We start from the raw sequence: 12,909 nt of genomic DNA on the forward strand, positions 1-12,909 counted from the left end.
TCATTATTTAAAAAGGTCTTTGTCATGTATCCCCTCGGTCTTCTTCAGTAAAAAATAAGTTCAGTTGCTTGAGCCTATCTTCTTAATTTAGTCTCCAAAGGTCTGGGGTCTTCCTGTTCACTTTTCTCTGAACCCTTTCCAATGCATCTATAATCCTTTTTAAGATAGGGTGATCAAAACTGCTTGCTTTAGCCTAGAATTTACACTCACCATTGAACTGTACAATGCCAGTATAACTTGTTCTGATTTGTAATCCTATGCCTTCCAGATAATTCAGAAACTTGATTTAACTTATTGCTAATTACTTCACGCCAATGAGGTGTTTTAGGGTCTGATCGATGATCACTCCCAAATCCTTTTCAGCCTTTGGCTGTGGCACTTGATATAGTCTTTGGGTTGGATTGTCCCCAATCCTATTAGCATAATGCCAAATTCATGGCATTCAACTGCTTGCATAGAATTTCAAACTATAGGTGCCCCTTTTAGAACTAAGACACACTGTCCACTAGGACTACTTCTGTGACCAGTGGGCGCCACAAGATACCTCTGTTCTCATTCCCCCTAATTTTACTGTTTAGAATTTAATTTTGCTATTTGAGGGAATGCCCCTCCCTAAACATTTAGTTTTGTCTCCCTTTGAGGAGCATGGGCCTTGCTTAATCCGACAGCCCATCACAAAAGGACTCCAGTATTATCCAACTGCGTGCTTATTGAAGGTGTAGTTAAGGCTTGGATGACTCCTGAACATCAACATGCAGAGTCTATCAGCTCACTGGCTGTCTCCCAAGAACATTGGGCACCATCTAATACCCTGTTTCAATTTCTCCTAATCTCACCATTTAATTAATTATTTTTTTTCAAATCAATTTGGTTAGCCAGCCCTCGCTCTAGTGCTCTCTCTTTTAGGGGGGTAGCTTAGCTCAATCTATATTCCACCAGCTCTATGCAGAATAGGTCCAAGTCATGTTATTTGACTGTTTACCTGTGTAAAGGGAGGCCCCACGTGATGTGTCCCCATGGAATTTGGTTTTGTTCCAGTATGAATGACCCTACCCACATTAAAATCCATCTTCCATCTCTCAGAAATTGATCAAGCAATTGTTGTCATCCTTATTAATTGCAAACTAACTGCACATAAAATTCTATATGTTCATTTTAACACATACAAGAACACTTTTTTTTGAATGCATGTGACTTGGTGTTCTGCAATTTATTACTTTCCACATTTCTAAAAACAGCAATACACAAAAAGCAACATTACAATACTAGGAAATTAAGGGCATTCTTTTCAGGGTATCTCAGTCAGCATGCGGTTCCTTTCTCCTGTTTTCTACATCACAATTTTAGTTCCACTGCCAGTGGTCGTTAAGGAATCAGTTCCTCAGGGATATCCACCATCCATACATCTTTGTGTCCTCTGGCTGGGATTGGCTCTAGCAGCCATCTTGGATTGGACAAAGTGGTGAGATATTTCTGTTCTAGCCCACGGAGAACAGCTTGTTTCTCCAACTTCCTCAATTCCTCAGGGCCCGAATCATAAGGGCATTGCCAGGTGTCTCCAACATCGACTAATCCTATAGTACATACAGAGATTAATCTTATTCTGTACAATGGTGAAGATAATTTGACATGTTCATCATTACACCGTTTAAAATGAGTTTCTGTTGGGGAGGATGGATCATAAACAAGAATGGCATATTTTCCTAAGCTGTCACAATCTTTTCAACAGCACAAAATATGAAGAGTTTAACCAGTGCAATCTTCAAACAGAAACTTAGATATACTCAATGAAATCACTCAACCCTTCTAGTCCAACATCTGATTTAGTTCTAAATTCTTTCCCGTCCCCCAGCCATGCTTGCCCTACACAGATCAAACTATGCCCCCAGCACAGACGAGTGGATGGTCTGCCTCACCTCTGCACTAAAGACAATTGACAGCCACAAAGTGTAGGGTTAAATTATGAGGACAGATTGCATAGACTAGGCTTGCATTTCCTTGAGTTTAGAAGATTAAGGGCCGTGAAGGGATTTAAACAGGAGGATGAGAATTTCAAACTGGAGGTGCTGGGGGACTGGCAGCCAATGCAGGTCAGTAAGGATGGGAGTAATGGGTACAGGATAGGATACGGCAAGCAGAGTTTGGATGTGTGCTGAGGTTTATGGAGGGTGGAGGATAGGAGGCCGGCCAGGAGAGCATTGGAATAGTCGAGTCTGGATGTGATAAAGGCATGGATAAGGTCACATGCGCAATCCCTGGAACGTTAGTTGGTCTCAGTTGCGATAAGAATAGGAGAGCTATAATTGGCTTCAGCATCCCTGGGTAAAATGAAAAAAAATGAGCCAAGAAGAATTGTGAGGTACAGACGACGGACTGCTGGCACCTGCAGAACTGTGCCCCAGCACAACATTTCACTTTCAGGAGGAGAGAGGAAAATGGGAAGAAAATAAAAAAAGTGACTCCCCCCCCCCCCCCCCCCCGCCCCCATCCATCCTCAGCTACCTTTATTATTACTAATAATGATATATAATTTGCTGTGCGCAGATCGGCTGCTGCGTTTCCTACATTACAATAAGAAACTACACTTCAAAAGTACTTCACTGACTGTGAAACGCTTTGGGACATCCTGAGGTCATGAAACATGTTATATAAATGCAAGTTCTTTTTTTCTTTATCTGCTGTCAAATCTGCGCACATACGATTGTGAAAAGGCATGTTTGCAATAGGTAATATATTATTGTGACATAGAGTCAGCCGTGGCTCGGTGGCTAGCACTCTCGCCTCTGAGTCAGAAGGTTGTGGGTTCAAGTCCCACTCCAGAGACTTGAGCACAAAATCTAGGCTGACACGTCAGTGCAGTACTGAGTGAGTCCTGCACTGTTTGAGGCGCTGTCTTTCGGATGAGATGTTAAATCGAGGCTCTGTCTGCCCTCTCAGGCGGACGTAAAAGATCCCACGGCAATGTTTCGAAGAAGAGCAGGGGAGTTCTCTCGGGTGTCCTGGCCAACATTTATCCCTTAACCAGTATCACTAAAACAGATTATCTGATCATTATCACATTGCTGTTAATGGGATCTTGCTGTGCGCAAATTAGCCGCCGTGTTTCCTGCATTACAACAGTAATGCAAGTCTTTCTATAAATAGTTGACAGCATGATAAGCAATAGATAACACAAGAGGAAATGACATCGAACAATTAGAAAGGTCTTGAAACACTGATGTTATTTAACATGATGCCCTGTATGGCAACTCAAACTAGCAGTTCTTGAGTTAGCAAAGTCTTGGGTAATATCCGAGTAGTCGGGTACGTACAATTTGTGAGAGGTGTAGTTCATCTTTCATCACACAGGCTGCTGCGAGTCCCCTGGATTTACACATAATTGATCTCAATTTTAAATTAAACAGAAATCCTTCTGGGTCCCCTGGCCTTACCTACGATGACTCCTCTGCCAAACTTCTCCCCTTCGTCCAGCAGGCTCTGTACTTGGGACTGGTTCATTCCCAGTGCGTGGGTCAGGATGTCTCTCCATTCTAAGTCCTCCCAATCCTTGTGTGCTATGTGAATGGCCAGGGTGCAGTTCCGCAACTCAGCCAGCAGAGGTCTCCAGCGGGTCTCCACTGTCTTCACACTGCTCAAGATCAGACCTGCAAATGGCTGCCGGAATGACAGGCACCCAACTCTCATTGGAGGGTTTGTCAACCCCTTCAAAAGGGCCAGCTCCAATAAACCTATTTCAGACCCGACTCTGCATAAAAAAAAATACAAACAAATATCATAGTCTCGGCCAGGGAAGATTTGACCCCAAATTCTTAATTAGGAGACTTAACCCTATAGGTTACTAAAAGACTTTTTCAGCTTTGAGACGTACATGCTTATTTCACAAACATGCAAAACTGATGGTGTAGATTTATTAAAAATAAAAACTCTAAATAGAAGGTTGTGGAGTCTGTGTTTAAGATACAATTTATATTACACTTCCAATTAGAAACTGAGGAGGTCAGATTTGTGTGCCCACTTTTCATTTATCCTTTCAATACGTCTCACTGCCTTCTGCCTCATTAAAACCATTAATTGGGTGTGTGCGTATGCAGCACCACACAGTCTAATCCTCCATAGAAGAAACAAACTCAGCACAGCGTAAGGATTCAATGCAGCTTTCGAGTTGCCCTCAAAATAATGTACCAGTTATACAATGAGCAACCTCACCCCTCCCAATTCTTAAAACTGATTTTTACAAAACCAACGGTTTGATGCTTGGTTGTGTTTGTTGCAGTCACCAATGAGTTTCGCAACAGTCTATAATTTGCACCTCACTCAGCCATTCTGCAGCTGTTGACCCTGGAAATTTCATCACAGAATGAGTGTATCTAGCCCATCTTGTCTGTGCTGGTGCTAGCTCCACACCGGAACTACCCCTAATCCCATTTCCCTGCTCTTTCCCCATACCTCTTAAAAGGTTTTTCTTCAAGTGTTTATCCAATTCCCTCTTTGATGTCACGACTGATTCAGAATCAACAGCCACTCGTGGTAACACATTCCATATTGCAATGAAACTAGTAACCCTGGTCATCAGGTTTCCAGGCACGCTGTAGACTTCTAGCATGCACCCCTGTTGTAGACGGGAGCAGGAGCCTTCCACTTCTCCTTTTGCATACACTAATGAATCTCCTGCATGCCTCAGGTGGAAGCTTCCGATACCCACCCCAGACCCAGCCAGAAAAGTTAAGTTAAGTCTGCCTAATTTTATGATCCAATATACCCCATTTGTGCCCAATTTCAGGGCATACTGGACACTGAAATCAGCCCCCAGCTCAAGTCAAAGCAATTGCAATGTTTTTAAATCCCATTTACTGTATAAATATGATACTGTAACAGGTGACCGAGGAATAGAGATTGGGCCAGAATTTGCTGTCAAAATAACGGTGAAGCTAATTGCACTCGCCGTTATTTATGCGCAAATGCTACAGCAACTTCAGGCGAGGGCAGATGCGCGGTTAAACACGGAAATCCAAAAGTTGCTGTCCGAGGTGTGCCACTCCGCTGTTTGCTTCGCGAAAACGGGATCTCGCTGCCTGCCTCACCACTGAAATGCATTGAATGGCGTGAAGTTGTTGTATTTGTGCAGTAGTTACGAACTAAACTCGCCACAGAAACTTAAGTCTTGTCCATTTCAGTTTACGTACCCTTTTAACAAGGTAGTGTTAATTATTACCAGTCAACCCCTCTGGCACTGAAAATTAACTACTACAAATGTGGAGTCTCATTCCTTCAGGTTTTAATCTTTCTTGTATTAAAAATGTGAAATTTAATTTTTTTTTTTAACTTTTCCTTTCAGTCTCTTCTTTCTCTCTCTCTTAATCCAATCTTTCTTTCCCTTTCTTTATTTCTTTTTCTGTACCGGATTTGGCACTGAATTCACCCTCTCTAACTTACACTTCCTTCTCAGTCCTTGCGCTGTTAATTTCACAATCCTTCAATCTGATTGGTTAAGGAGATACACAGTTACTTGCCCTGTTCACTCAGGTCCGAGATGCCCTGTTTCCCTCAGCTCGCACTTTCAGCAACTTGCCATGCAAAAAATTAAAAAACCTAAACGTGCAAGGGCAAGTCTAACTAACAGTAGACGCTGTCAGATGCCCTGCTACAGCAAATTGTGGCCCAATATTTCACTTGGGAGATAAACCTTGATTAGGCATCCCTCACTTGTAATACAGTTTAAATGCAATACTTCCCACAGATTAGCTGTATTAAGACAATAAACATCAACTCCATGAGGTTTAACACACTTTCAGTACAAACAGAAATGCCTAACTTGGATAAAGTTGCATATTTGTAATGTGATATATTTTTAAAAATCGGTTTAAAATTTTTGCCCAGATTTTGCTGCCAAAGTAACAGCGAGTTTAATGGCGCTCACTGTTATTAGTGTGTAAATCCTCCAGCAACTTGTGGTGAGGATGAGACACCCCGTGAATTGTGAATCGGCTATAGCTTCTGGACGATTTGCACCGCTCTGCCGTTAGCCTCGCCATCAACCTCCCCGTGAGTTTCAAGAAGTTGCTGGATTTGCGCATTAATTACCCATTAAACTCGCCACAGAAAGTTAGGGCTGGTATTTAGCAAGGTAAGTACCTTTTTAATGACGAGAGTTATGTTCCTGCAATGTCACTCAACCTCTCCGGCCCAGAAAGAGAAGAATTGAAACCGTGAAGTCTCATTTCTGCAGATAGTAAATTGTTGTTAGAGATTTTTAAAATTTAAATTTTTTTTCTCACTTTTCCATTCTGTCTCTTTTTACTCTTTCTTAATCCAATCTTTCTTTCCTTCTTTGGTTCTCTTTCTGTACCTGATTTGACTCCAATTCACCCTATTTCCTTCTCCGTCGTTCCTCTGTTTCTTTCTCAATTCTTAAATCCCATTGTTTAAGAAGACAGACTGTTGGTCCTGTCATTCACCAAGGTCCCAGATGCCTCGCTGCACTGTTGCCAGCTCCCACTTCCAGCAACTTGCAGTGCAAAAAAATTTCAAGCTGAAAGGCGAGGGAACAAGTCTAACTAATGGGGCACAACATGAGATGCCCCACTCCAGCGAATTGTAGCTCAGTGGTAAAATTCTCACTTGCTACACAGGACGCTCAGGTCCAATTCCTGGTCAATGCAAAATATTATTTGCAGGCCACAAATGGTGTAAGTTTATCCCTGGGATTGTTTGCGAAATCTGTGTAATAAGAAAGAAGAATCTTTAGTGGAACTCAAGGCTGACCTTTCTCATGGAACACTGGTTTGGCTGCAGAAATATCCTCTGTGAACTGGCCGCATTGCAACTAGATTGGGGAAAAAAAAGAGCAGAATCTCAGGTTAAAGTCTGACTATCTACTGCACTGAAAATGAATACAGAATCTATTCACACACACACTCACTCAACCACCCTGACAGCTAACTGCAGCCTAGAAACTTCAACAGGAAGTGCCAGCCCAAACCAATCCATCACACAAACATCGATGGTTTAACATCAACAGGCCTAACCAATCAACACCATAGACGTCCATGGGCCAGTGTCATAACCGCCCTATCACGCTAAGCAATACATAAAAATTTGGAGTGAGAAAAGGCCATTTAGCCCTCTGACCTCTCCTTTCAGATGCCCTGTACAATATATTCTTTGATCTAGGTCTAAGTAGTCAATCTTTAGCAGTCAGTAAAATGTTAAACCAATAGACAGCAATACCAGAGGCGGTGCCCTGAGAAAGTTTAGCAATTAGCTGGGTGTCCAGGCTATATTATATCTTGCACTCATTTGAACTGCCTATTGCTGTGACCTGTAAAATTCTGGGCCAGACAGTCTGTTTCTGAGTGTGCTGTCTGAAACATTTCTAAAATGCAAATTGGACAACAAAAGCTTCAGTTTTAAAGCATTTCTGCCAACCCTAGTGATTGATTGACAATTAGTGATCTTTCTTGTGTATAAGCAGGGATCAGTTTGAGTACTGTAATTTAACACTGTATTAAGTATGTGGTTTGATCTGAACACAAGCACAGCACTTTATTCTTGCTATAGTTCTATTTTTAAAGAAAGAACTTGCATTTGTATAGCGCCTTTCACTACCTCAGAATGACCCAAAGCCAACAAAGTATTTTTGAAATGCAGTCACTTTTCTAATGTCAGGAAATGCAACAGCCAATTTGTGCACAGCAAGATCCCACAAATAGCACTGAATTAAATGACCAGACAATCTCTTCTTTTAATGCCATTGGTTATTGGCCAGGACACCATGAGAATGCGCTTGCTCTTCTTCGAATAGTGTCATGGGATCTTTTACGCACACCTGAAAGGGCAAACAGAGCCTTGATTTAATATCTCATCCAAAAGATGTCACCTCCGACCATCTACCACCTTGATTCAGAGGCAAGAGTGCAACCTCAGAGCTAAGACTGAGGTTTAGCTTGGACAACACATGGCATACCTAACTGATAATTATAAATAAGCACCTAATTTATTTTATCCAAATTTGCATCAAAATTTCTTTTTAGTTACTAAATGTTTTACGTAAGTATTTACGTAAATACAGCAGGTCTAGTGATAGGCTTCAAGATGTCTGGGCTAGGAAAGAAAAAAGAATCAGCCAGGTTCCCATGCTTAATTGCTTGCTATCCAGTGATTCCTGTTAAGAAATATCTGGGTGAGTGTCAAGTGAGGATAGGAAACCGTTGTGCAATGATTCCCGTAGCAGTCGAATAGTCCAGTAACACTCGCTGTCTGGGATCTCGAGTGAAGATTGCCTGCTTGAGCGATGTACTGGAGGGCAGCCAAGACTCATGGTGTACGGTACCCCAACAATAATCAGCCCCTCGAGGAGAGCAAGGGAGAAAAACAGGAAGAAATTGGGGGGAGGGAAAAGTGTTATATTGTCGTCATCGACTCCATTCTTAATCCTTGACACTGCCATACAACAACAACAATAACAAGTTGCATTTATATAGCGCCTTTAACGTAGTAAAACGTCCCACGGCCATACTCCTGTTTAGTTTTGGATCGCACAAAAGGTGACATTCCTAGAACTGCCGGCAATGATGAATTTTACAGGCTGGTGTTGTCATGCCGGCTATTTTGGTACAATGCCCCATTTCTATCTGGAACATCGTCTAAGTAACATCACCCTGGGACAGAAAAGAAGCAACTTAAGGGCTTTCAGTCACAAGAGAGGAACCTGATGAATCACAGATTTCAAATGTCAAACAAGATGGCAGCTCAGCCTGATGGAATAATTTACATTGCTTACTTTGCAGCAGAGTGGACAGTGATACAGTTGCTGATTCGCCACCACTTTGCTGCCTTCTATATCCAATACCATAAAGAATTATTTATTTTTCAAATTATAGCTGAATTAGAGAGAACTTACATTTACAATGGTTGACAGTTGTTTTTGCGACTGGAAGGCTGTTTCCAGTGGGGTTCTGCAAGGCTCAGTACTAGGTCCTTTGCTTTTTGTGGTGTGTATTAATGATTTGGACTTGAATGTGGGGGGCTCGATCAAGAAGTTTGCAAATGATACAAAAATTGGCTGTGTGGTTGATAGTGAGGAGGAAAGCTGTAGGCTGCAGGAAGATATCAATGGTGCGCAGAAAAGTGGCAAATGGAATTCAATCCAGAGAAGTGTGAGGTAATGCATTTGGGGAGAGGGCAAACAAGGCAAGGGAATACACAATAAATACTGGGAGGTGTAGAGGAACAAAAGGACCTTGGAGTGCATGTCCACAGATCCCTGAAGGTGGCAAGACAGGTGGATAAGGTGGTTAAAAAGGCATACGGGATACTTTCCTTTATTAGCCGAGGCATGGAATATAAGAGCAGAGAGGTTATGCTAGAACTGTATAAAACATTAGTTAGGCCACAGCTTGAGTACTGCGTACAGTTTTGGTCACCACATTACAGGAAAGATATGATTGCACTAGAGAGGGTACAGAGGATATTTACGAGGATGTTGCCAGGGCTGGAGAATTTTAGCTATGAGAAAAGATTGGATAGGCTGGGGTCGTTTTCTTTGGAACAAAGGAGGCTGAGGGGAGATTTAATTGAGGTATATAAAATTATGACAGGACTAGATAGAGTGGATAGGGAGGACCTATTTCCCTTAGCAGAGGAGTCAGTGACCAGGGGGGATAGATTTAAAGTAATTAGTAGAAGGATTAGAGGGGAGCTGAGGAGAAATTTTTTCACCCAGACCGTGGTGGGAACTCACTGCCTGAAAGGGTGGTAGAGGCAGAAACCCTCAACTCATTTAAAAAGTATTTGGATGTGCACTTGAAGTGCCGTAACCTACAGGGATATGGACCAAGTGCTGGGAGGTGGGATTAAGCTGGATAGCTCTTTTTCGGCTGGCATGGACACGGTGGGCCGAATGGCCTCCTTTTGTGCTGTAACTTTCTATGATTCTATGATATCGTGCCTTAACACATCTTTAGAATATCCTGAGGCACTTCACAGCCAAAGGATTATTTTGATTTGTAGTCACCGCTGTTATGCAGGGAAACACAACAGTCTATTTGTGCACAGCAAGATTTCACAAATAGCAGCGAGATGATTGACTAATTCAACTGTTTTTGATGGTTCGTAGTATCATAGTAGGCACAGCACAGGAGGAGGCCATTCAGCCCATCGTGCCTATGCCAGCTCTTTGAAAGAGCTATCCAATTAGTCCCATTCCCTTGCTCTTTCTACATAGTGAATGTTTTCCCCTCAAGTATTTATCTAATTCCCTTTTGAAAGTTACTATTGAATCTGCTTCCACCGCCCTTTCAGGCAGTGCATTCCAGATCATTACAACGCGCTGCGTAAAAAAATCTTTCCTCATGTCGCCTCTGGCTCTTTTGCCGATCACCTTAAATCTGTGTCCTCTGGTTACCGACCCTTCTGCCACTGGAAACAATTTCTCCTTACTTACTCTGTCAAAACCGTTCATGATTTTGAAGGAGAAATGTTGCTCAGGACAGTGGAAATCCTCCCTGAGCCTCTTAAATAGTGCCATGGAATCTTTCATGATCACCTAAACAGGGAGACAGTTATCGAAAGACTGCACCTTTGACAATGCAGCACACCGTCAGTACGGCATTGAAGTGTCATCTTACTTGATGTGCCCTGTCCTGGAGCGGGGCTTGAACCCACAACCTTCTGAATCAGAGGCAAGGGAGGTGCCAGCTGAGACGCGGTGATGATTAAATTAAATTGAATAACAGCACCTTGAATTTATAAAGGACTTTTTTAATGTCGAAAAAGCCCGAACAATTTGCAGAACAGAAACAGACCCTGAGCAGTGGAAGAGTTAGTGCAGGTGATCAAAAGCTTGAAGGGTGCTTTTAAAGATTGGGAGAGAAGTAACCAGATGGAACATAGGACTGGAGGTGGTTGCGGAGGTAGTTTGGGGCAAGGTCATGGAGGGATTTGAAAATAAGCTGAAGATTTAGAATCTGATGCATTGAGATGGGGAGCTAATGGAGGTCAGTGGGGCAGGGGTGATTGGTGAGTGGGACTTGATGCAGGATAGGACACAGGCCGTGGATTTTTTTTATTATTCGTTCATGGGATGTGGGCGGCGCTGGCGAGGCCAGCATTTATTGCCCATCCCTAATTGCCCTTGAGAAGGTGGTGGTGAGCCGCCTTCTTGAACCACTGCAGTCCGTGTGGTGACGGTTCTCCCACAGTGCTGTTAGGAAGGGAGTTCCAGGATTTTGACCCAGCGACGATGAAGGAACGGCGATATATTTCCAAGTTGGGATGGTGTGTGACTTGGAGGGGAACGTGCAGGTGGTGTTGTTCCCATGTGCCTGCTGCCCTTGTCCTTCTCAGTGGTAGAGGTCACGGGTTTTGGAGGTGCTGTTGAAGAAGCCTTGGTGAGTTGCTGCAGTGCATCCTGTGGATGATACACACTGTAGCCACTGTGCACCGGTGGTGAAGGGAGTGAATGTTTAGGGTGGTGGGTGGGGTGCCAATCAAGCGGGCTGCTTTGTTCTGGATGGTGTCGAGCTTCTTGAGTGTTGTTGGAGCTGCACTCATCCAGGCAAGTGGAGAGTATTCCATCACACTCCTGACTTGTGCCTTGTAGATTGTAGTAGGCCGTGGATTTTTGGATGAGTTGGAGTTTTGAAGACAGGGAGCGAAGTAGCAAGGTAGAACGTAGAGGGGCGTTGGAGAAGTCAAATCTAGAGGTAATGAAAGCATGGATGAGGATTCCAGCCCTGTAGGAGTGAGGTAAGAGCAAAGGAGAGCAGTGTTGCTAAGCAACCTTGGTGATAGATAGAATCTGTTATTTTAAATATGAAAAGGAAGTGGATGGCACAGTGAATTACCACACTGCTCTGTCATTGACAGGACCTGAGTTCAAATCCAGCTCAGACTGATGGATGTGGGTCTTCTTTCTCTGATGGTTGTTAGAGTCCTAAGTGAAATGAGCTTGGGATGGTCTCAATCCAGTAGCTTGTTGGTGAAAGGCCATAACACAAAAATGCCCATAATTTGTCACTAATAGGCACTGAATTAATAGTCTCTCTGAAAGAGGCCACAAGAATGCACAGGGGAAATGGAACTGCCAGATTGAAGCAAAAGGGGATTGAGGCAATGTAGCATCTGGGATTGCACAGACTTACCCTTGTAACTAATGAGGCAGCACTTAAGCAGAATTTGCAGAGCTGGCTAATCCAGAACTGAGCCTATCCAAAAATTCCCCAATAAAGTAACAAACTGCCTTTAGATTGTTTTTATACCGCATTTCACCTTTAATTGCATAATGTCAAACTATCATAAGAACATAAAACAAATCAATTAATAAATGGTTAAATCTTAGGGAGAAATGCTTCTAAATCATTTTATATATAAATGTAAGGAATCTTACAACACCAGGTTATAGTCCAACTGTTTTATTTGAAAATCACAAGCTTTCGGAGGCTTTCTCCTTCGTCAGGTGAGTATGGGATTTTATATATAAGTTACGAAGGAACTAGCATGGGAATCGCAGAGTAGCCTATTAATATAAAGGAGGCTTCATGTTGTGCACTGAAGGTGAAATGTCTACCAGTAGAACAATAGTAGGTTATGATTGCGTTTGTTAGCCTTCCTTTGACACCATTTTGTTTTCCTGACTCCTTATACTCCAAATGTCCTCAATAGGAGACCATTTGGAGAAATGCTGCAGGTCGGTTGGTTACAGAGGGATTTACCTGTTAAATATACCTGCAGGCACTGCGCACAGTGTGTACCATCAGAGAAGATCAGCAGGACTGACACCATGTGATGTGCTAAGAGGAAAGATTCGAGAAACTAAAGCTCTACAGTCCAGAAAGTAAACTGTTGAGGGGGAATCTCGTCGGGGTGCACAAAATATTCAATGACGCATACGAGGCAAACCCAGATTGTTAC

General features: G+C 42.8%; 1 protein-coding gene across 5 annotated transcripts; it reads right to left on the minus strand.

Annotated features, from left to right (window-relative positions):
- Positions 1–1,191: 1,191 nt before the first annotated feature.
- On the minus strand, positions 1,192–6,996 carry zgc:110222 (uncharacterized protein LOC550336 homolog). 5 transcript variants are annotated; one of them, XM_067996702.1, is made up of 5 exons: positions 6,920–6,996; positions 6,763–6,823; positions 6,133–6,220; positions 3,432–3,745; positions 1,192–1,574 (listed from the first exon to the last, which is right to left on the minus strand). In XM_067996702.1, exons 4-5 carry the CDS (start codon positions 3,682–3,684, stop codon positions 1,366–1,368), a joined length of 462 nt encoding a protein of 153 aa, XP_067852803.1. In that variant the 5' UTR covers positions 3,685–3,745; positions 6,133–6,220; positions 6,763–6,823; positions 6,920–6,996; the 3' UTR covers positions 1,192–1,365. The 5 variants fall into 5 exon arrangements, with proteins under 5 accessions (XP_067852803.1, XP_067852807.1, XP_067852802.1 ...); XM_067996706.1 differs by lacking the exon at positions 6,133–6,220; XM_067996701.1 differs by having other exon boundaries at positions 6,763–6,955.
- Positions 6,997–12,909: the final 5,913 nt, after the last annotated feature.

This window comes from Heptranchias perlo, chromosome 15 (genome assembly GCF_035084215.1).
Source record: "Heptranchias perlo isolate sHepPer1 chromosome 15, sHepPer1.hap1, whole genome shotgun sequence".
Lineage (NCBI taxonomy): Eukaryota > Metazoa > Chordata > Chondrichthyes > Hexanchiformes > Hexanchidae > Heptranchias > Heptranchias perlo.